At 38.9% G+C, this 24,948-nt stretch overlaps 2 protein-coding genes across 2 annotated transcripts in view; both read left to right on the top strand.

Moving 5' to 3' along the window:
- Nucleotides 1-13,109, top strand: part of CEP97 (centrosomal protein 97) — a 29,841-nt gene extending 16,732 nt beyond the window's left edge. The window contains exons 9-11 of the mRNA XM_047876238.1: nt 1,151-1,925; nt 6,668-6,743; nt 8,417-13,109. Coding sequence (XP_047732194.1) covers nt 1,151-1,925; nt 6,668-6,743; nt 8,417-9,121 — 1,556 coding nt within the window. The 3' untranslated portion in view covers nt 9,122-13,109. The remainder of the gene's footprint in view (nt 1-1,150; nt 1,926-6,667; nt 6,744-8,416) is intronic.
- A 10,862-nt stretch (nt 13,110-23,971) lies between these two features.
- Nucleotides 23,972-24,948, top strand: part of NXPE3 (neurexophilin and PC-esterase domain family member 3) — a 42,683-nt gene continuing 41,706 nt past the window's right edge. The window contains exon 1 of the mRNA XM_047876479.1: nt 23,972-24,067. The gene's annotated coding sequence lies outside the window, so the exon portion shown is untranslated. The remainder of the gene's footprint in view (nt 24,068-24,948) is intronic.

The raw sequence follows: 24,948 nt of genomic DNA, 5'->3' as shown, positions 1-24,948 counted from the left end.
CCCACCCCCCGCCCCCACACCTCCCCTCTGGTAGCCATCAGTTTGTTCTCAATAGTTAAGAGTTTGTTTCTTGGTTTGTCTGTCTCTCTTTTCTTCCTTTGCTCATTTGTTTTGTTTCTAAAATTCCACATATGAGTGAAATCATATGATATTTGTCTTTCTCTGACTTAATTCACTTAGCATAATACTCTCTAGATCCATCCATGTTATTGCAAATAGCAAGATTTTATTCCTTATGATGGCTGAATGTTATTTCATTATGTGTGTGTGTGTGTGTGTGTGTGTCACATCTTCTTTATTCAGTGCACACTTGAGCTGCTTCCGTAATAGCACTACTGTAAATAATGCTGCAGTAAACATAGGGGTACATGTATCCCTTTGAATTAGTGTTTTTGCATTTTTGGGGTAAATACCAAGTAGTGAGATTTCTAGATCATAGGGTAGTTCTATTTTTAACTTTTTGAAGAACCTCCATAGTGTTTTCCATAGTGGCTACAGTTTGCATTCCCACCCACAGTGTACAAGGGTTCTTTTTTCTATACATCCTTGCCATCGCTTGTTTTTTTGTATTTTTGATTTTAGCCATTTTAGCAATTCTGAGAGGTGTGAAGTGATATCTCATTGTAGTTTTGATTTGCATTTCCCTGATGATGAGTGATATTGAGCATCTTTTCATGTGTCTGGCCATCTGGATGTCTCTTGGAGAAATGTCTGTTCATGTCTTCTGACCATTTTTAATTGGATTATTTGTTTTTTAGATGTTGAGTTGTATCAGTTCTTTATATATTTTGGATAGTAACCCTCTATTGGATATGTCACTTGCAAGTATCTTTTTTCATTCAGTAGGTTGCCTTTTTGTTTTGTTGATTGTTTCTTTCACTGTGCTTCAATTTTAATTCTTAAAAAATGTTCAGAGAAAAAACATTCAGAGTTGCCACCTTTTGTAGTGACCGGATACTTTGATTTTTCCCATGATTATTGCAAGAATTCATTTTCTTAAGTCTTTGATGTTTTAGGCATATTGGAGGAAATCACTGAAGGCATTTTATTTACTATATTTTAGGGGTTAGATTTCATTACAAAGATAAAACTAAAAAAATACCTCTTTAAATATTTAGTGGTTTCAATGATATTTTGTTGATTCTTCTAGAACCCGTCATCCAAGTCAATTCTTGGGTTGGGACTAACAGTAATGATGATCAATTACATGCTGTTAAGAATAACTTTCCAGCCTCTATACACACTACAAGATATTCCCGAAATGACCTGCACTTGGAAGACATACAGACAGATGAGGACAAGTTAAACTGTAGTCTTCTCTCTTCAGAGTCTACTTTTATGCCAGTTCCATCAGGACTCTCTCCAGTATCACCTACAGTTGAGTTGAGGCTGCAAGGCATTAACTTGGGCCTAGAAGATGATGGTGTTGCAGATGAGTCTTTGAAAGGGCTGGAAAACCAAGACTTCAGTAAGGAAGAAGAAAAGGCTTTTTGGCCTGCAAGTGAGAATTCTGCTCAAACTACGGAAAGTGCTGTTAGTACAGAGGTAAATGAGGAAGGTGGGCTGTTACCTTGTCTGGAGCCAACAGTAACCAATGCTGTCTTGAAGGATGACACCCATAGTCTTATATCTTTTCCTGAGTCGGTTGGACACAATGTCTTCCATACGCTGCCAGACAGTGAAGAAACCGTATCTCAATCAGCTTCAGAGAAACTTCCCTGCGGAGTTTTAACCCAGAGACCTGTTGCTTTGGGACAAGATAAAGTTGCCCTTCAGAAATTGAATGAAGCAGCCACCAAACTTCAGGCCTCTTGGCGAGGCTTTTATACCAGGAACTATAACCCCCAAGCTAAAGATGTGCGTCATGAAATCCGGCTGCGTAGAATGCAGGAGCACATTGTTTGCTTAACTGAAGAAATAAGGAGGTGGGCCAAAAGTCCTTGTTTAGGTGCTGTTTTGTTGGTTTGGGAGTGTCAGAGTCTTAGAGCTGATTCAGAACATTGAACCATCGCTGCTGTGGTCAGGACACTTCATACCGTGTTGACACTCCTGGTTTCCTGATCTAGAACATATGGAAAGCATTTTGAAGACAAGCTGCCAAATGCATCTGTCTCCATCTCTAGCTCAGCACTTGGTTCATTGATGCAGTATAGCAGTAAATGTTGAGTGATTACTTGTCTTAAAGATGTTTTTAAACTTTAGAAAGGTACAGAAAATTTAAAGGAACTGAATAAATATAGAAATGAGAAGATGAGAAAGTATACATAGAACCCAGTAAGTGAAGAGAGAATTAAGGAGTGAGGATTTAGAAGGGACTAAAATTCTGGGGCAATGGTAGGAATTATTCCTCACTTCTGGGGCTCACATGTTTTACTGACTGCCACCCAAGAGAATTAGGACTTCATAAATTTATTTTGAGTATTAGTATTGCCACTAGCAATATTTATTGATATTATCAGTTGGAAGAGGAGGAGGCAGTGAAAGACATTGAGAAGGGACACCCAGTGTGGTAGAAAAATAGGGAGAATGTGTGTCTCAGCGTTTAAAAAAAATTTTTTTTTTGAACGTTTATTCATTTTTGAGAGACAGAGAGAGACAGAGCATGAGTGGGGAAGGGGCAGAGAGAGAGGGAGACACAGAATCTGAAGCAGGCTTCAGGCTCTGAGCTGTCAGCACAGAGCCCGATGCAGGGCTCGAACTCACACAAACCATGAGATCATGACCTGAGCCCAAGTCGGGTGCTCAACCACCTGAGCCACCCAGGCACCCCGTGTGTCTCAGCTTTGATAGGGAAGTGTTTTAGGAGAGAAGAAAGGTGCCGTAGGGAGGACAGAGAATTTAGAAGCTGGAAGTTATTGGCGACTATACGGGGGGACCTTAGGGCTATTCTCGAGTTTCATGATTTGCTAAACAGACTCACAGAACTCAGGAAAGCTATTCTATTCATGACTCTGGTGTATTACAGTGAGAGGGTACTGATTAAAGTCAGCAAAGAAAAAAGGTGTATAGGGCAGAGTCCTGGAGAGACCAGGCACAGGCTTCTAGTTGTCTTCTTCCAGTGGAGTAGTACAGATAGGGCTTGAATCTCATGGCAATGATGTGTGACAACACATATGAAGTATTGCCAACCAGGAAAGCTCACTGAAGCCCTGATATGCAGGGTTTTTATTGGGCATCAGTCACATAGCATTGAGTGCCTGTGTGACTAACCTTAATTACTTAGACCTTAGCCCTTTACATAAGGGCAGACTGCTACAGTGTCTGTATCAGGGCCACAGGTGAACAAAACAGGTATTCACCTAAAAGCACATTGTTAGCATAAACTATCTGGTTTGGCCCCAAGGCCCACATATACAAAGATACTCTTATCAACAGGATATTTCGAAGGCTTGGATATTATTTCCCAGACCCAGTCAAGGCCGGTCTTATCTTTGGAATGTGTAGGGTTTGAAGATCCCAAGCTAGCTGAATTAACCCTTTCCTGCCCAGTGAATTTCCTAAGAGGAGCTTCAGTGACGAAGTGGAATCAGACAGTTTGGAATGGGTTGAATAGTGAATGAGAGGTGAAGAATGAGTGTAGCCAATTCTTTTGGAGTATGTTGCTTGAGGAAAAGAACAGAGGAGTTGTTGCTGGAGGAGAATCTGAAATTAAGGAAATTTCTATTTTATTTATTTAAAACAATATTTTAATGTTTATTTTTGAGAGAGAGAGAGAGAGAGAGAGAGAGAGACAGAGTGCGAGCAGGGGAGGGGCAGAGAGAGAGGGAGACACAGAATCTGAAGCAGGCTCCAGACTCTGAGCTGTCAGCACAGAGCCCAACGCAGGTCTTGAACCCGTGAACCACAAAGTCATGACCTGAGCCGAAGTTGGACACTTAACCGACTGAGCCATCCAGGTGCCCATATTTGTTTATTTTTTAAAAAGATTATTTTGAGAGAGAGAGAGTGCATGTACAAGCGGGGGGGGGGAGGGGGCAGAGAAAGAGAATCCCAAGCATGTCCGCACTGTTAGTGTGAGCCTGATACAGGGCTTGAACTCACGAACTGTGAGATCATGACCTGAACTGAAATCAAGAGTCAGGCGCTTAACCAACTGAGCTACTCAGGCACGCCAGGAAAATTCTTCTTTAAAGAACCTAAAGCCCCTGGGTGGCTCAGTTGATTGAGCTTCTGACTCTTGATTTTGGCTCAGGTTATGATCCCATGATTGTGGGATTAAGTCCCACATTAGGCTCTGCACTGCACGTGGAGTCTGCTTAAGACTCTCTCTCTCTCTCTCTCTCTCTCTCTCTCTCTCTCTCTCTCTCTCTCTTCCTCTGCCCCTTTCCCCCATTCTCTCTGTCTGAAATAAATTTTAAAAAAAGATGGGAGATACAGAGCATGTTTATGTGTTGATGGAATGATTCAATAAGTAGGGAAAAATGGATAATGTAGAGGAAGGAAAGGAGAAGTATGGGGTTGAAGTTCTTGAGAAGGTGAAAGAAGGATCTGTGCACAAGAAGAGGGAGTGGCCTGAGCTAGGAGCAGGAGCAGGAGCAGGTAAGGTGGTAGGTTTGATACTGGGGGACAGGAAGTCCTGTCTAATGGATGCCGCTTCTTTTTCAGTGATATAGAAGACAGGCTCAACATTTGAAAATGAGAGAGTTGTGAGGTATTCGTCTTAAAAGTGAACTTACAAGGAGAATGGAGGATTATCAGACAATGTGAGGAAAAAGTTAGAGTGGAAGACAGTAGGTCAGGTTGTATGATTTTCATCAGTAGCTCTCAGCTGTTTTCTTCTGATTCGGGCATGGTTAATTTGGTTCTGCCAGGAATGGGTTTTTTCCAGGTGAATATGATAGGGGAGGAGACAAAGGAGCTGAAGATATTTGGGGGGGGATGCTTATAATGGTGGATCTTGGGATTTAAACAAGGTAAAAGGAGAGCCAGGAGGAGGTGGGGGTCGCTAATGTGGAGGTCTGGATGAAGGCTGGATGTCCAGATTGTCGTAGGGGTAACAAGAGCCAGTGGGCTGGGAGGAAAGGAGGTAGTGGTTTGTGTGGGTGCTTGAGATTGTTTTTAAAATGACTGGATCTCTAGTGAGACTGTGAGAATGAATGATGTAGGGTGGATTTTTTTTTTTTTAACGTTTATTTTATTTTTGAGACAGAGAGAGACAGAGCATGAACGGGGGAGGGTCAGAAAGAGGGAGACACAGAATCTGAAACAGGCTCCAGGCTCTGAGCGGTCAGCACAGAGCCCGACGCGGGGCTCGAACTCACGGACCGCGAAATCATGACCTGAGCCGAAGTCGGCCGCTTAACCGACTGAGCCACTCAGGCGCCCCCGTAGGGTGGATTATTATGAGGGACAGCGTCCATGTGAGTGCTGAGGTCTCCAGAAATGATGATAGGAATGGAGCTGAGAGACACTCGCCCTGAGACTTTCATGAATGGGGGCAGATAATGGGAGGCCTGTATGTGAAAAGAGTTTGGGGAAACTTAGCAGGATGGCAGGAGTTCTTCAAGGAGGAAGGCAAAGAATGTTTGTCGACAGTAGTGAGAAGCTATCTTCTGACCCTGATGTATGGATGTATAGCTTCCACTTTTTTTTTTAAGTAGGCTGCCTGTACAACATGTGGCTTGAACTCACAGCCCCAAGATCAAGAGTCGCATGCTCTACCAACTAGGCCAGCCAGGTGCCCTAAAATAACTTCCACTTGAGAGGGCTACAGTGCCCTCAGCAATATGTCTGATTCAGTCAAGGAAAATTTCAGAGAAGAGGTTGAGAAATTAAGGGAGTTTACTGATTACAATTCAGGAGTCCCAGATGGCACAGGAGAAGGACTTGGGGGGCCTAGAAAAAGTGGTGACATTCTGGAAGGTAATGGACAACTAAGGGAGCCTTAGCTTGGTGAAAGGCCTATGGAGAGGGCAGCAGTGAGCCCAGATTAATACTTTAATGAATAAGGGGAAGTGATGGAAGGGCAGCTCTGTTGATAATGGCAAGGAATATGTCAGGGACGGGCAAACAGGGACTGGATTTGATGGGATTAGTCCTACTAATAATCTCTTAGAAGAGGGCTGTCAAGCTGTGATCCTAATCCTCAGTTGCTCTGAGGCTTTGAGCAAGTACTCCTTGCTGCAGGCTCCTGTGTCTTTGGTGTTCTTGGCTGGGAAATAACAGCCAGATAAAGAGCCATTTAAAAAAATTTTTTTTTTTCAACGTTTATTTATTTTTGGGACAGAGACAGAGCATGAACGGGGGAGGGGCAGAGAGAGAGGGAGACACAGAATCGGAAACAGGCTCCAGGCTCTGAGCCATCAGCCCAGAGCCTGACGCGGGGCTCAAACTCCCGGACCGCGAGATCGTGACCTGGCTGAAGTCGGACGCTTAACCGACTGCGCCACCCAGGCGCCCCTGATAAAGAGCCATTTAATATTTTGTTTTGTTTTTCATCATTGGCAATACTTTGTGGAGCCAGTATCATCTGAATTTCAGTTATATTCATTTGGCTTCTACATTGAGTCATACTTTAAAACTAGTTTCAGTTTAGATACTCTAAAAGTAGAAAGGGCTGTTACTAGATTATTAATGTCTTGACAGCACAAGTGTTTATTAGTTGTAACAACAGGCACAAGTCAAAGCACCCTTCATTGTGTCAGTAATGGATTTTGAATTATTGTAGATTAAGAAAAGAAAGAGATGAAGAACGCATTAAAAAATTTGTGCAAGAGGAGGCTGTCAGATTCCTTTGGAACCAGGTAAACCCATTCCTGCTGATTTACCTAATGTATGAACAAAGAAACATTCTGGATTTATGGAGATAATCATAGAGTAGTCAGGCATATTAAGCACTTCTTCTAAAGGTTGAGGATATGGTCTGTGTTCTTTGCCACTAACTCTGAACCAGGCCAGTGAATTTCGTTACATTTTATTTAATCTAAAGAAAAATATTTTCATAATTTTGGCCACAAAGATAAACCATAAAGATGAAGAAAAGCACTAAATTGAGGGATGTTGTCATAATTTCCACTAGGGAGAAAAAACCCAATTAGAAGTTTTATGTAGTTGTCTTTCTTGTTTTATCTTTTGGGAATATTTGAATATAAGGTGGCTAAAATGGTATATGATGGCTACAATATGCATGTCCTAAAAAGAATGCATGACTTCTTGGGAAAGAGTTTGAATCCTGTAATAATAGCACACATCAGAGATAGTTCAGACAATCAGTTTTACTGTTATTTTATCTCATCAAATATTTTTTTTAATGTTTATTTATTTTTGAGAGAGGGAGTGTGCATGCATAGGGGAGGGGCAGAGAGAGAGAGAGGGAGACAGAGGAGCCAAAGCCCAGGCTCCAGGCTTTGTGCTGACAGAAGAGAGCCCGGTGCAGGGCTTAAACTCACAAACTGTGAGATCATGACCTGAGCCAAGTCAGACACTTAACTGACTAAGCCACCTAGGTGCCCTTTTCATCAAATATTTCTTAATGATAATTTCTTGAAAACATTTTTATAAATGAGTTTGTTATAATAGGATTTTGCCTACAAAATTAAGAAATAGTTACTGATTTCTAAGGTTTTATAATTACTAATAGTAGGGGAGCTGTTAAATGAATTATAGAATAACAACATCATGGAACATTATGAAACAGTTAAACAGAATAAGGTAAGGGTATGAACTGATGACCTGGAAAGATCTCCAGAATAACATTGTTCAGTGAAAAACAGCACGTTGCAGAACTTAAGGTTCTGCTTGATTTTAAAAACATCGTGTGTATTTAAAAATACATAGTAAAAGGTCTGGAAGGACACACATCACACTGCTCTCAGTGATTACCTTAGAGGGTGGTCAAAGGGAAACTAAAAAATTCTATAATTGCTTTCTTGTTGCAGATTTAACTGTAAAATTTTGAGATTTTAATTATAATATAAAAATGTAAAGGTCATGTTATCAAGTGCCTGGGATATTTTTAGGTATTTTAGAGTTGTATATGCTATATATTGTTAGATAGTGTTTAAAAACTCTTACCTTAAATGGATATCTACAATGAGATTTTTATTTTAGAGAATCTACTTATAATAGGCTCTAATCTGTCTTATTCAATAGACTTCAGTTAATACTCAGCACATTATTTACCCCTTAGTCATGTGTTGTTGTGCTTCTGATAGTTCTTCCAGTAGCAACAAGAGAATTGCTTTGGCCCATCCTAACTCTCCTGGTGAGGACCTTCTGTTACCAAGGATGTGCACCACTTGTGCCAGCCTGCTTTAGGCTGGGAGTGCTATGGAAGGGGTAAGGGGAGTCAGGCCATTTCTAACTCAAGTTCTGCCGTCTGCCATTTATCACCTTCATGAGTATTGGGAAGAAAGCTTAAAGAACATTGTAAAACAGGCGTGACTTTTATAATAAAACTATATCCTTTGGTTTGTAGGTAAGGTCTCTACAAGCTTGGCAGCAGATGATGGATCAGCGTCTAAGTTCCTGGCGTACTGATGTTCCTCCTGTATCAAGTACTCTAGTGCCATGTAAGCCTCCGTTACTCACCCAAAGTCAGGAGCCCTCTTCTGATCAAAATCCTGACTGGTTTATTGCGCCTGATGAGGCTCCTCAAGAGAAATCCTTACCAGAATTTCCAGACTCTGGTTTTCATTCTTCCCTAACAGAGCAAGTTCACTGTTTGCAGGATTCTTTGGATTTTGAAAAAAGTTCCACAGAAGGCAGTGAAAGTTCCATAATGGGGAATTCCATTGACACAGTCAAATACGGCAAAGAGTCTGATGTAGGGGATGTTAGTGATGAACATGGTGAATGGAGTAAGGAGAGTTTAAACAACGAGCAGGATAATAGTCTACTTGAGCAGTATTTAACTTCAGTTCAACAGCTAGAAGATGCTGAGGAGAGGACAAATTTGGAGGAAGGCACAGGAGATAGTAAGCTTCATATTGCTCCTTCCCCTGAAAAGTTAGATGCCTTGTCTGACAGCACTTCTGTAGATGATTCTCATGGCATATCTCCTGCTTTGCAAGATGAAATCAGCCAGGCACCAGAAAATTGTAAATTAAATGCTGAAGTTCAAGGGCAACAGTCAGACTGTGAGTCTGCATTTCAGGTACTGCATGTTGGTATTACTGTGTAGCATGTGTGGTTGCTTGGGAAGCAGAAATTTACTTTTACCATTTTCACTTGCCCCCTTTTTTTTTTTTTTTTGAAGGGGACTATCATCCCCATTTTGTTACTATTTGTATAGAATTTGTATTCTTGTCTCATGTTTTCCATATTCTAGATACTGAGCTGACTTCTTGTTTTGATTTTGTGAGCTCTTAGTTGTAATCTATCAAACAATATTTATATTGAAAGCTATGTGCACTTTATTTCCCAACAACTGAATTGCATCAACAGTGTTCCTGTTTTTCAATGTACTCATTGCCTTTCAAAAACAAACTAGAATATCTTCAAGAAAATAGAACAATTTACCTTAAAGGTATAAATAAGAGAATTTAGATTTTTCTGTATGTCAGGAGATTAATTATGTAGTAAGGAATACAGTTTGTTAAAGTGAATATAAATGAACTCCAGAAATTTTCCAGCCTCCTTGGAATAAGAACATATATTTCTAAGCCTTTCCCCTTTCCCTCCCTTATGAGTCAAGGAAAGCCTTCTTATCAGCAAATAGGGAGAAAAAGTAAGATTAGAGGATTTTTCAGAGGAAAACGATTAAATTTTCTCATGGAAAACTTTAATGTCATGTATTAGTTTTAACATATAAAGCAAAGTGTTCCATCTAGCATTAAAATCAAGCTTATTTAAAGAGACAATACAAGAATTTTCTCTTAGATATGAAGAGAGCAGATGCTAGGTTCCATTCACTTGGAATAATGTCACAGCAGACATTGTCTTTTCATTCAGTGCTTTTTTACCCTACAGATAACCATTTCTGTGCCAACATACTATGTTCATCTTCTCTGATCCTGCTTTATATTTGCTTATGTATTTCAGCAGAAGGTCCATGGCCATTTACTTCATTTTTTGGCCTCTGCCTCATAGTGAAGAACATTTAAAATAGTATTAGTGATAGAATATGAATGACTTTTTTTAAAGGACTATTTTCTAAACAAATTTCTGAAAAAGTGCCACATTTGGAAGACAGTTTAATGGTGGCTAAGAAAAAATAAACCTCACTTATTTCTTGTTAGCTTCAGGAAGAGATGATAATATTGTGTTTGAGTGTTATAGATGGATGCATTTGCAAATCAAGGAGGTTTGGTATTTTAATCTTTGAGAATGTTAAAGTATCCTTGAACTACACTATCTGATTTCCCCCGATCTCTGGACATACAACTATTTAAAACTATGGCAATACTTAAGTGTTCTCTAAATTTAGGTGCTAAATATCAAAATTCATTTTTCTGTTACAGTCACTAGATCTCCTTCTTTTAAGTTATATAAAACAATAACTTCTGATCCTTCACGAATAAAGTCAGGGATCACATGTTATACTTTGTTGATAGTTAGGAACATTTCTCCAGTGTGGGTAAAATGCATTTTTCTCTGTTTATAAATATGTAGCACTCAGGTTGAGAAGACTTGTATTTCATTCTCAGAAATCCAGAATCTTTTGAAAAGGAAATATTTTCTGTCTCTTCTAAATCAAACAGTCGTCTTACATTGAAAATTTTCCCTAGTGAAGCATGTGTAACATTGAATGCATGTTAATAAAAATAGAATTTTTTACTTTTTGAATAATGCTAATTATCTTTTATGAGTGATTTTGAATTTCTTCTTAAATATACCCTATTTTTCTATTTTACAGTTAAGTGCCTCATTTGCTGCCCATAGTTAGACACAGAAAAACCAACTTGCACTGCACTAATACTAAAGTGCTGTTCATGGAAAATTAATTTCTCATGAAAGTTCCTGAAATGTCATGGTTCAGTATTGCCTACGTAGGTTTCTGCTGACAACTTTTGCCCCTTTTCTGAGAAATGGCAAAACACCTCTAAATTCATTTGAACATCAGCATTTGTCAGCAAGATTTCCTTTTTTACCTTTCCCTTGTTTTTCTAGCCCATAAATAGCATTAGTGTACTTTTATTTTAAACTTGGCAGATTATGATAAGGCTTAATGTTTTGCTCTTCATTTGATAGAACTTTACTAGTGTTTTGAAGTGCAAGAATATTAAGTAGACCCCTACCTTAACTGTACAGATTATTTTGGATGTAGATAGAATGAAAATGATGTAAATTAGAATGCAAGAAAACTGTGGCATAGACTTAATATATTTTAATAGGTTTTACAGTGTAATTTAAAATACCTTATGTAAGATATTTGATGTTATCTCTATGGGCAGTGCATTGGTCTGGCTAGAGAGAATGGGTCTAGTAAAGTTTGGGAAGTTGAACTTTAACATGGTCTTTGTGTTTTTTCTTATAGGAGATTAGTTTAGCTGTGCTACTTTAGTTCGTATCCGTTTTCTTGCTGTATGGAAAATTCAGTATATCAATGAGCTATTCTTCCAGAAACACAGAATCCTACCATGTGAAAATTGGAAGGAATTTTAGAGATTATCTGTTCTAATCTCTTTGTTTTAAAGATGAAACTAAGGCACAGAAAAGTTAAGTAACTTGCTTGATGTTATAGCTAGTTAGTTGTAATAAACTGAAAACTTAAGAATTATTGTATTCCAAAATTTATCATATACTATTAATTTTACATTTAGTAAGTCCGTAGGAAAATCTTTTTGAAAGACAAAAAACCCCAAACTTCTAACAGAGCTTGAACTCTACCACTTGAAGCAAAATTGCTCATAGAAAAAGGCTAAGTCATTAAGAACTCTTAAGTAAATTTTCTCCAAGAAATGTGATTTAATTTAAATGGTTTTTAAATGTTTTATTTATTTTTTTTGAGGAACAGAGCATGAGTGGGGGAGGGGCAGAGGAGAGGGGACAGAGCATCAAAGCAGGCTCCGTGCTGACCTCAGGGAGCCACCCAGGTGCCCCTAATTTAAATAGTTTTTAAAGATCAGTCATAGAAATTAAAAATTTTGAAGAACAATTGCATCTTGGAGCACATTTATTTCATGGAAAAATATAACAGGTTGCAGAGATATCTAAGATTTTCTAGTGAGATCCTGAGTTTGTTTATATTTCATCTTCAGTTTTACAGAACAACAGATGTCAGAGTTTTAAAATGTCCCATCATGATAATTGATATAAACACAATATAGTTTGGTTTTATAAGCTTAAATATGAAAGGCCTCATAATATGCATGTTTTAGGGAAATATTTAACCCCACACTTGTTTGCATATATGGAAATAACTTTATTCTTAAATAATGTGGGTACCATTCTTGAGTGTGGATTTTTTTTTATTTTTGTTTTGGGTTATTTTAAATATGTAAACACTGTATTCGTATTTTCCTGTTATCTACTTAATACAAGTCTAGTTTTACTTTTATAAGTATTTTCAGAAACAATATGAGCTTAAGATAGTATACTATCTCCTTGGTACTTTTTTGGTACAGATTCTTAGATTTGGATTTATAACAATAATATAAACTATAAAACCTTTTTTTTTCTGGAGTAAAAAGGGAAAGTGTAGCATGAGTTTGATCAGTTTCCCATTCATAAATGAAAAGAAAAAGACTTAATTTTTAATGTATATCTTTATTTTGCCATGTATCTTATTAATGATATTTATTATATTGTAATATTTTAACTTCTAAAATATGTGATTCTTTTGTTCATAAAAATGAACATTCTAAATATTTCTGGTGATATTGCTTACACTGATCAAACCTATTGTGCCATATTAAAAATAAAAGTCAAGTAAACAAAGCAGTTCTCACAGTCTTGGAGTAAAATAGATAGTCTTTTTAAAATGAGGTGCATTTTATTTGTGAATGAGTAGAAATCATACTATGTTTTCATTCCTTAATTGAAATAGTAGATAGCAGGAATCTCTCAGTAGTGGCTTTGTTCATTTTCCAGTTAAATTTCTTTAAGCGTTTTGTGATAATTTTAATGTTGACAATAAGAGTTTAAAAATAATTTGAGTTTAGACCATTTTTAGATTTCTCTTTAATTTTGTTTTAGAAATAGATAATTTAAAGTGGTTATGATCTGTTTTATGAAGGCTTAATATTTTGTATTGTACTTATTTAATTTGTATTTGAGTCTCTAATTCTAAATAAAAAGTTTGTACATTTGTTTGAGTGATTCATCTGTTTATTATAGTGATTAGTAGTAATGGTTGTTATTCATTGTGTTTATAATTAATGGGTAATTAAAATTCAGAACAAATTGCAGATAGAATTCTAAGAAAGATCTACAGTATAGTTGTTATATAAGTGAGTTTACAATAATACAGTCCTAGCCTTATGAATATGGATAGGAAATGAAAGAAAAGCTAGTTTAGTAGTTTTATTTGGTATAGATTTCATTGCTTCCAGGTAATGGGTAGAGAAAAGCAGATTATCCTCACAGATCACAGATGACACTGTCAGATACTGTTGAAACCTGGTGCTGAAAGTGTTAGGGAGTGAATGAGTAAGTAGAGCACAAACCGTCTCATTTGACACAAATGGGACCTGTAGTTGGTTGGTGTTATGGACTGAATTATATCCCCTGCTAAAATTCATGTGTTGAAGCCCTCCCAATGTGACTGTGTTTGGAGATAAGATCTTCAAGGAGGTAATTAAGGTTAAATAAGGTCATAAGGAAGGGGTCTTAATCCAATAGGACTGGTGTACTGTAAGAAGAGGAAGAGACACAAGATACTCTCTGTGCATGCCCAGAGGAAAGGCCACTTTGAGGACACGATGAGAAGGCAGCCACCTGGAACCCAGGACGAGAGAGCTCAACAGAAACCAACCTGCTGAGACCTAGATCTTGGACTTCCAGCCTCCAGAAATATGAGAAAATAAATTTCTATTGTTTAAGCCACTCAATCAGTGGTATTTTGTTATGGAAGCCTGAGCAGACTAGTACAGTTGGATAATCAAAATTTGGTTAGGGCAGGGAATCATAAAAAATTACATATACACTTTAAAAATTTAATTGAGATATAAATGACATAGAGTGAACTGCATGTATTTAAAGTGGACAATTTAAGGGGTGCCTGGCTTGCTCCATTGGGAGAGCAAGCGACTTTTGATCTCTGGGTTGTGAGTTCAAGACCCATGTTGGGCATGAAGCCTACTTAAAAAATAAAGTGGACAATTTAATAAATTTTGACACTTATACATGCCTATAAAACCATCACAACAATCAAGATAATGAACATATTCACCCCTCAAAAGATTCTTCATTTCCTTCACAACCCCTCCTATTTTTGATTTCTTTTACTCGGCATGATTATTTGGGAATTATCTGATAGTTCATTCCATTTTACTGCTGAGTATAGTATTCCATTGTATGTACTTGTTGCATTTTTTTTTAATTTAAAAGTTTTTCCAGCCTTATTGAAAAGTGTTGACATATTGTGTGAGTTTAAGATATATGGCATGATGACTTGATATACATATATATTACAAAATGTTTACCAGCTAAGGTTAGTTAACATATCCATCACCTCACCTAGTTTTACAATTGTATGTGTGTCTGTTGAGAACATTTAAGATGTATTCTCTTAGCAACTTTCAAAGAGTTTTATGGTATCAGGTCTTATGCCTAAGTCTAATCCATTTGGAGTTAATTTTTGAGAGTGGTATAATTCAGAGGTCCAGTTTCATTCTTTGGCATATGAATATTCAGTTTTCCTGGCACCATTTATTGAAGAGACTATCCTTTTCCTATTGGGTATTCTTTGTTCTCCTGTCGTATATTAGTTCACCATCTTTGCATGGGTTTATTTCTGAGCTCTTGACTCTGTTCTATTGGTCTAGGTGTTTGTTTTTATGCCAGTTATCATACTGTTTTGGTTACTACAGTTTTGTAATATGGTTTGAAATCTGGAAATGTGATGCCTCCCACTTTGTTGGTCTTTTTCAGCTTTGGCTATTTGGGGTCTATTGTGTTTTTATATGAATCTTAGGAATGCTTTTTCTATTTCTGTAAAAAAAAATTGCCATTGGAATCTTGATAGGGATTGCATTCAATCTGTAGGTGGGTCTGGATAGTATAGGCATTTTAACAATATTAATTCTTACAACCCATGAACACAAGATCCCTTTCTATTTATTTGTATCTTCCTCAATTTCTTTCATGATGACTTTTAGTTTTCAGTGTAAAGATCTTTTCTCTCCTTGGTTAAATTTATTCATAAGTATTTTATTGTTTTTGATGCTATTGTGAATGGGATTATTTTCTTTATTTCTTTTTCAGGTGATTTGTTTTTAGTTTTAGAAAAACAACTCATTTTTCTATGCTAGTTTTGTATCCTGCAGCTTGACTGAATTCATTGAATTGTTCTGACAGTTTTTTGGTAGACTATAGGATTTCATATGCAGACAGACATTTTTACTTCTTTCTGACTTGGTTGCTTTTTATTTCTTTTTCCTGCCTGATTGCACTGACTAGGACTTCCAGTGTTATGTTAAATAGGAATGGTGAGAGTAGGCACCCTTGTTCCTGATCTTATTGGAAAAGCTTTCAGCTTTTCACCATTGAGTATGGTGCGTCTTGTCATATGTGGCCTTTGTTATATTGATGTCAATCTATTGAGAATTTTTATCATAAATGGATGCAGATTTTCTCAAATGCTTTTTCTGCATCTGTTGAGACGATCTTAGAACTTTTGTCTTGCAATGCATCCCATTTATTGATTTGTGTATGTTGAACCACACTTGCATGGTATATGATCCCCTTTAATGTACTTTTGAATTTGGTTTGCTCGTATTATGTTGAAGAAATATGAATCTATATTCATCAGGAATATTGGCCTGTCTTTTTTTGTAGTGTCTGGCTTTGGTATCACTGTAATGCCAGCTTTATAAAATCAGTTTGAGAGTGTTCCCTCCTCTTTGCTTTTTTGAGAAGTGTTTGAAAGGATTGCCATTAATTTTTTAAATGTTTGATAGACTTCATCAGTGAAACCTTTTGGTCCTGGGCTTTTCTTTGTTGGAAGATTTTTGATTACTGATTTAATCTCCTTACTCATTATTGGTCTGTTCAGATTTCTTTCTGATTTACTCTTGGTAGGTTGTATGTTTCTAGGAATTTCTCCATTTCTTCTAGGTTGTCTAATTTGTTTGTTGGTGTATAATTGTTTATAGTTGTCTCATGATCCTTTGTATGGTATCAGTTGTAATATCTCTCCTTTCATTTATAATTTTATTTATTTGGCCCTCTATCTTTTTTTTTAATGTTTGTTTATTTTTGAGAGAGAGTGAGAGTAGGGAAGAGGCAAAGAGAAAGGGGTAGAGATAATCCCAAGCAGGCTCCATGCTCAGAGTGTAGCCCCATGGGATACCATGACTTTGGAATCATGACCTGAGCTGAAATCAAGAGGAGGATGCTCAACCAACTGAGCTACCTGAGCACCCCTGGCCCTCTATCTTTTTTCTTGGTTAGTGGAGCCAAAGGTTTGTCAGTTTTGTTTATCTTTTCAAAAAGCCAGCTCTTAGTTTATTAATCTTTTCTGTTCTTCTCCTGTTCTCTATTTCATTTTTTTATGTTCTAATCTTTATTATTTCCTTCTTTGGTTAACTTTGGGTTTAGTTTGTTCTTTTTCTAATTTCTTGAGGTGTAACGTTGGGCTGTTTGAGATCTTGTTTTTTTCCTGATGTAAATGCATTTATCACTGTAAACTTCCCTTTGAGAGCTGCCTTTTTAAAAATTTTTTTAAAGCCATTAAATTTTTTTGTTTCATCAACTTAAAAAATGTTTATTATTACTTTAAAAAATATTGTCAATACAATACAGTGTATGCTCATAGTTATAAAATAACTCTCCTGCCCTGTCCTTTTCTCCCTACCCCTGAGCTATCTCTTCTGGTATTAATTAACTTCAGTATACTGTTTTCACTTGATCCCTAAGTTATAGACATTTTCTACTGACTTCCTTTTATGATAATTAAGGACTTGGCTCTGTACCACCCTCCAAATTTCTTCCTTTTCTTTGAATAATGGCCATAATTTTAGTAAAGTCAGAATTCAGTTAAAGAATTTTTTTAATGTTTACTTTTGAGAGAGAGAAAGAGAGCAAGTGGAGTAGGGGCAGAGAGAGAGAAGGAGACACAGAATCTGAAGCAGGCTCCAGGCTCTGAGCTGTCAGCACAGATCCTGACACTAGGCTTGAATTCACAAACCGTGAGATCACGACCTGAGCGAAAGTCGGACGCTTAACCGACTAAGCCACCCAGGCACCCCTAGAATTCAGGGTTTTTTTTTGTTTTTTTTTTTCAACGTTTATTTATTTTTGGGACAGAGAGAGGCAGAGCATGAACGGGGGAGGGGCAGAGAGAGAGGGAGACACAGAATCGGAAACAGGCTCCAGGCTCTGAGCCATCAGCCCAGAGCCTGACGCGGGGCTCGAACTCACAGACCGCGAGATCGTGACCTGGCTGAAGTCGGACGCTTAACCGACTGCGCCACCCAGGCGCCCCTAGAATTCAGTTTTTATATTATTATTATGTAAGTAAATCTATTTTACTGTATAGGCTACTATTATACTATGATCACCTTTCCTTTCTTGTATTTTTATTTTATTATTTTTAATGGGATTTTCCCCCCTTATTCATTTATTTTTATTTATTATTTTTAATTTTACATCCACGTTAGTTAACATATAGTGTAATAATGAATAGAATAGAATAGAATGGAATAGAATTTAGTGATTCATCACTTATATATAACACCCGGTGCTCATCCCAACAAGTGTCTAATGCTCTTTGCCCATTTAGCCCTCCCCCTACCCAGTACCCCTCCAGCAACCCTCAGTTTGTTCTCTGTATTTAAGAATCTCTTATGGTTTGTTTCCCTCTCTGTTTTTATATTATTTTTGCTTCCCTTCCTTTATATTCATCTGTTTTGTATCTTAAATTCCTCATATGAGTGAAGTCATATGATATTTGTCTTTCTCTGACTTATTTCTCTTAGCATAATACACTCTAGTTTCATCCATGTTGTTGCAAATGGCAAGATTTCATTCTTTTTGGTTGCTGAGTAATATTCCATTGTATATATCTATATATACTACATCTTCTTTATCCATTCATCAGTTGATGGACATTTGGGCTCTTTCCATACTTTGGCTATTGTTGATAGTGCTGCTATAAACATTGCGGTGCATGTGTCCCCTTCAAAACAACACTCCGGTATCCTTTGGATAAATACCTAGCAGTGCAATTGCTGGGTCGTAAGGTAGTTCTATTTTTATTTTTTTGAGGAACTTCCATACTGTTTTCCAGAGTGGCTGCACCAGTTTGCATTCCCACCAGAAGTGCAAAAGAGTTCCTCTTTCTCCACATCCTCACCAACATCTGTTGTTGCCTGAGATGTTAATTGGTGAGGTGGTATCTCATTGTGCTTTTGATTTGTATTTCCCTGATGATGAGTGATGTTTAGTATTTTTTCATGTGTCTGTTAGCCATCTGAATGTCTTCTTTGGAAAAGTGTCTATTCATGTCTTTTGCCCGTTTCTTCACTGGATTATTTGTTTTTTTGGGTGTTGAGTTTGATAAGTTCTTTATAGATTTTGGATACTAAGCCTTTATCTGATATGTCATTCACAAATATCTCCTCCCATTCCATCAGTTGCCTTTTAGTTTTGCTGATTATTTCTTTTGCTGTGCAGAAGCTTTTTATCTTGATGAGGTCCCAATAGTTCATTTTTTGCTCTTGTTTCCCTTGCCTCTGAAGACATGTCAGGTTAGAAGTTGCTATGGCTGAGGTCAAAGAGGTTGTTGCCTGTTTTCTCCTCTAGGATTTTGATGGCTGTCTTATGTTTAGGTCTTTCATCCATTTTGAGTTTCTTTTTTGTGTATGGTGTAAGTAAGTGGTCCAGGTTCATTCTTCTGTATGTTGCTGTCCAGTTTTCCCAACACCATTTGCTGAAGAGACTTTTTTTCCATTGGATATTCTTTCCTGCTTTGTCAAAGATTAGTTGGTCATACATTTGTGGGTTCATTTCTGGGTTCTCTATTCTGTTCCATTGATCTGAGTGTCTGTTTTTGTGCCAGTACCATACTGTCTTGATTACAGCTTTGTAATACAGCTTGAAGTCCGGAAGTGGGATGATTCCAGCTTTGGTTTTCTTTTTTAGGATTGCTTTGGCTATTCGGTATCTTTTCTGGTTTCATACAAATTTTAGGATGGTTTTAGTTCTGTGAAGAATGCTGCTGTTATTTTGATAGGGATTGCATTGAATATGTAGATGCTTTGGGTAGTATTGACATTTTAACAATATTTATTCTTCCAATCCACGAGGATGGACTGTTTTTCCATTTTTTTGTGTCTTCCTCAATTTCTTTCATAAGCTTTCTGTAGTTTTCAGCGTATAGATTTTTCACCTCTTTGGTTAGGTATCCTATGGCTTTTGGTGCAGTTGTAAATGGGATCGATTCCGTGATTTCTCTTTCTGCTGCTTCATTATTAGTGTATAGAAATGCAACCAATTTCTGTGCATTGATTTTATAGCCTGCAACTTTGCTAAATTCATGGATCTAGCGTTTTTTTGGTGTAGTCTTTTGGGTTTTCCACATAGACTATCATGTCATCTGCAAAGAGTGAAAGTTTGCCTTCCTCCTTGCCAATTTGGATGCCTTTTATTTCTTTGTGTTGTCTGATTGCTGAGGCTAGGACTTCCAACACTATGTTGAATAACAGTAGTGAGAGTTCCTTTCTTGTATCTTTAAACATTTTTCTTGGAATTAAAAACTGCCCTATTTTTTTTCGGTCCCATGAATATATACTCACTCTTATTTTTTTCAGATGCTCCACTAGATCTACTGTACACATTTAAGAAGCTTTCCCCAAATAATTTCACAAGTCTGATCATCTATCAGTTATCACTCCCTCCCTGCCCTACCCTTTTACTCCTTTATTCTACTCCTTAGAGTACAGATCCTTCTGCTCTGATGTTCTTTTTATTTTTTTACTTTGAAAGTAAAAAAAAAAAATTAAATTTGAAATAGTTGACACACAATTCTGAGAACTGCTTTGCTGCATCCCTTAAGTTTTGGTATTTCACCTTTTCATTTTCATTTGTCTCAAGATATTTTTTTATATCCCTTTAATTTCTACTTTGACTCATTAGATGTTCAGGAATGTGTTTAATTTCTGCGTATTTGTGAATTTTCCAGTTTCTTCCCGTTATTGATTTCTAATTTCACTTTACTGTGGTTGGAAACATACTTGATATAATTTCTATCTTCTTTACTTTGTTGAGACTTGTTTTGTGACCTAACATGATCTATCCTACAAAATGTTCCATGTGCCCTTGAGAAGAATGTGTTCTGCTGCTTTTGTATGTAATGTTCTGTGTGTGATTATTAGATCCATTTGGGTCTGTACTGTTGTTGAAATCTGCTATTTCCTTACTGATTCTCTGTCTGGATAATTTATTCATTGTTGAGAATAGGATATTAAAGTCTCCAGCTATTATTATATTGCTATTTCTCCTTTTAGTTCTGGAAGTATTTGTTTTATACATTTATGTAATATATCTGATATTCGGATGCATAAATATTTATAATTGTTAGATCTTTTGATGAATTGACCCCTTTATCGTCACATACTGACCTTCAAAATTCAGAGAATAGTACACAAAGACTGAAGTTTTATTACATGTAAAATTTACCCCCCACATATCAAGTAGGATGTCAAGGGATCTTAGGATGGAGTGTGGACTATGACAACATATATTCACTGAAGGGGGTAGGAAAAAGGGAGATGACCTAAGTAATTTTAGAAAACTGTTTCGAGTGGATAGTATGTGTCATAGTCCATTTAGGGTGCTATAACAGAATACCATGGATTGAGTGGCTTATAAACAACAAGTTTATTTCTCACAGTTCTGGGGTAGGAAATCCAAGATCAAGGTACCAACAGATTCAGTGTCTGGTGAGGGTAGCTTTCTGATTCATAGATGACCACCTTCTTAGTGTGTCCTCACATGGTGGAAGGGGCTAAGGAGCTCTCATGTGTCTTAAGCAAAACAAAGGCATACATAAAGAAAGTCCCACACAGGGCAAAACATCCAACACAAGCTATGAGGTCTCTTTCATCTCTTGGTAAGGAAGTGTTGCAGGCTAAGGCCATATGTATGAACGACTGCATGCATGAGACTGCCTTTCCCAGCAAGAGGCAATTAAGGTTAAATAAGGTCATAAGGTAGGGCACTAATCCAACGAGACTGGTGTCCTTATAAAAGGAGAATGGAGAAACAAGATGGGGGTGAAGGTAGAGATGCTTCAGATGACACTCTACTTCGCTTCCCTGTGGCAATGTTCTAGATTGCCAGTCAGGCTGGGTGGTTTGAGGATTATGTCATACAGCACAAGAGGGAGCTGAGGCTACCTATGAAGGAGGACCAGCATTGAGAGCTAGAAGGATTCAAAGACAGGATATGGAAGCAGCAGGAGGAGAAGGTCTGCACTGTCCAGAAGAGCTCTTGAGGCCTCCAAGTGCCTGAGTCCTAGCCCCTCCACCTATGATATAGCACACACAGTTTCTGGAAAAAAAAAAAAAAAAGGAGGATGAGGAGACATAGAAAGGTATTTACCTACAAGCCAAGTAGAGAGTTCTCACCAGGACCCGAATCAGCTGGCACCTTGATCTGGGACTTCTAGCTACCAGAACTGTGAGACAATAAATTTCTGTTGTTCGAGCCATCCAGTCTATGGTATTTTATTATGGCAGCCTGAACAGACCAATACAGACACCAAATACCTCTTCCTTCTAGTCTCCTACCCTTGGCAGCATTTTCTTGTGGCCTATGGTGTTTTGGGGGATAGGGTGGTTGGTACCTAATATGACAGTCATCGTTTATTTTGAACAATGGTTTGAGAAGTTTGGGGGCCTAAATTTTAGTCACTTTTTCAAAGGGTTAAGAAGCAAAGTGACTGAAACAGGAACTGATATGGGATCAGAAGTGCTTGTGTCCCAAGCTTCTGCCATCAGAGATGGAGCCAGATGGCTGGTAAATACCCCCAAGTTAGCTGCATCAGAAACAGGCTTAATTTGCTTATCTAACTTTAAAAGATCCATGCTTTGTGTTTCTTAGAGAAATAAAGTTTAGTAATATTAGCATCTAGACTTTTTTTGCAGATAGGTCAGAAGCAAACAGTTCCTTTGGTTTTTATGATGACATACAAACCTTATGTTCTCATTTTTCCTCCCAGTTCTCAAAGTTAGATGATCATAAATGTAGCTTTCAGAAATTCCTTATGCCATGTCACAACCTGAGGTAGGGGATTAAAGAGGAAGAGATTTGGGACACTGTGCTAGGGGACTTTTCATTTGTCATTTAATTTATTCCTAAATGCAGGTAGGGTTGCCCCTAATTTACACTTGAGGAACTGAGCTGAGAGGAGTTGAGTACTTTGCCCCCTGCTAGTAAGAGGCAAAGCTGTAAGTCAGACCCAGTCAGGCCAGGATCGAAATCAAATATTTTCTGTATGATGGTATCTTTTCATTGGGAGTGTGGTGACTTTGTAGTCAGAGTTATTTTAATGAATTAATAGTGATATGCAGGACTCTCTGGTCCTAGGCATTCTCATTTGTGGCTACAATGACCATATATATATATATATATATATATATATATATATATGTTATATATGTGTGTGTGTGTGTGTGTGTGTGTGTCTTTATACTCAAATGCCTCAGGGTTATGAGTGCCTGTGTGCGAATGGGGTTATCAGGGATCACTAATGTGGTCCAAAACCATGACCTAGAAGTCAGCATGTCCTGTTTAAGTATTTGCCACTTGCCAGGCAGCCTAACTGTGAAAGAATAGGTGATGGGGTGTCTGGGAGATAGGACTTACAGCATAAGTTTATCATATGGGGCTCTTCATCCCACACTGAGGCAACGGAAGCCACCTTTTATGAGTAGGCCCTGGAAGACTGAATTTCTCCAGGAAGGAGAATGAAATGGTTACTGCAGAAGAGACAGCCCTGTGTAGAAGGAACCTTCTTTTATTCCACTTATAGGTCTAGGCACCCATGCATGTAGTCCTGCCATGAAAACATCTGAATAAGCACGTAGAGTCCATTGTGGTCAGTAAATGTAAAAATAATTAGTGGTAGTTGCAGTTTATATTAACTCCTCTTCAACCTTGAGATAATAGTCTGGGGGTAGGTCTACTTTTAGAGTCTGCGTTTGGCTCGGATAAATTCCATTGACTCCCCTGTGCACTGAAGAACGCAGAGCAGGCCGCAATCCCTTCCAGCTTTCTGAGCAGGGCTTCTGTCTGTCTTCCAAGGACTCCTCTCAGTTCCTGAATGTCGCATAGCTGCGCACCTTTTCCCGCTTAGAAGAATGTACAAAATAGGATAACCCAGAACTGGGGGGGTGGGGGGGGGGTCGGGAAACGTATGTAGGCATTTTTGTCCAGAAGTCCTATGCCATATAAAGGGACAGTAAAAGGGACGGGGCTGTTTTAAGGGCAAATAGACTAAGTCGACTAATTGCAAGCAGGTAAAGACTCAACGACTTGCCGTCTCGGTGCTGGTGCTTGGCCAAGAGTGTTTTCTGGTTGAGGAAACAATAAATTTCGCCACCGACAGGAAAGATGGCCCAAGTAGGGGCTTCTCCGGTTTGGTCACTTTCGCTGACAAGAAAAAAAGGCTTGAAACCGATTATCCGTAGGAAACCTTGGTGTTCGAAGGCGAGAGGAGCCGGTCCCGAGAGTTCAGGTCACAGCGGTGCAGCGAGGCGACCCCCCCCCTGCACGCAGGAGCCGGGATTCCAACGCTTCCTCGCCTCGCGGCTCAGAGGTTCGCGCTCGGCACCCGCGGCTGTCAGTCAGCGTCCTGGGCCCGCCCCTCCCGGAATTCGACCAATCGTAGCCGGGAGTTGGGGGTGAGGCGACGTAGCGGGGCCAGGAAGCAGGGGCCGGGCGGTCTGGCTCAGCGGCTACAGATCGGGGCGTCCCGATGCCAGGCGGCGGGAGAGCGCAAGGAGAGCAGCTGGGCCTGGAGGTGAGTGCGGGACTGCAGGTTTTACGCGGGCGCCGGCTGGGTCCTTGCCGCTCAAGCGACCCATTGCCTGGCTCCTCGCGTGCGCCTCTCGTCTGCGAAGCCCCTTACTACGCGCGCGACAGCCCCTGAGTCCCTGGCCTGGCGCAGAGGAGCTCAGACAAGGGGATCGCGACCGGGGGCACTGGAGCCAGAAAGTGGAGACTCTGGCCCTTGGAGGGGGCAGAGCTGCAACCCCGGCAGCCTCGGACCTGAGTTGCCCGAGTCGCTGCAGGTCCCGGTAGGGAGGGGCGGGGCTGGCGCGAGCATCTCTGTCCTCAGTTTTCTGCACTTGCTGCAACGCCGGCAGGTGCAGCTGCCAAAGACCCCTCCCTAACCCAGTGCGGTCCATTTTGCGACGCCTCTCTCCTTATTCCCCAATCTCCGGTTTCGTTGCTGCTGTGGGCCCCAGCTGCCACTTGCCTGGCGATGTTCTCACACTTTGGACTCTTCTGGCATTACTCAGCTGACGCTTTGGGACATCAGATTCAGATCGTCTGGGGAGAGAAGAGTGTGACTTTGCAAGGTGTGATGTGGAAACCCTGGCCTGGATCCGTTTGATCAGAGGCCACCAGGGTGGTGGTTAGGGGCATTCTCAGTCAGGATTTATGTGAATTTTGTGTGTAATTTTCTGTAAAATTTTCCTTTCTTTTCATTATTTAAAGGAGGATTGTTGCCGTATTTCCTAAAGATGAAGAATCACACTGCTCAGTGGTCCTTCCCCCTCCTCACTGTGGTTATCATTTGGAACATCAGGGTGTGCTTGAAGCTGGCGGGACTCCCAGACCCCGATCATTAATTGTCTGATTCCATGCAGTGGAGACAGCAACACACTATTATTCCTC

Source organism: Prionailurus viverrinus, chromosome C2 (assembly GCF_022837055.1).
Source record: "Prionailurus viverrinus isolate Anna chromosome C2, UM_Priviv_1.0, whole genome shotgun sequence".
Classification (NCBI taxonomy): Eukaryota; Metazoa; Chordata; class Mammalia; order Carnivora; family Felidae; genus Prionailurus; species Prionailurus viverrinus.
Note: the sequence above shows the minus strand (reverse complement) of the source record. Positions and strands in the feature narration are given on the sequence as shown.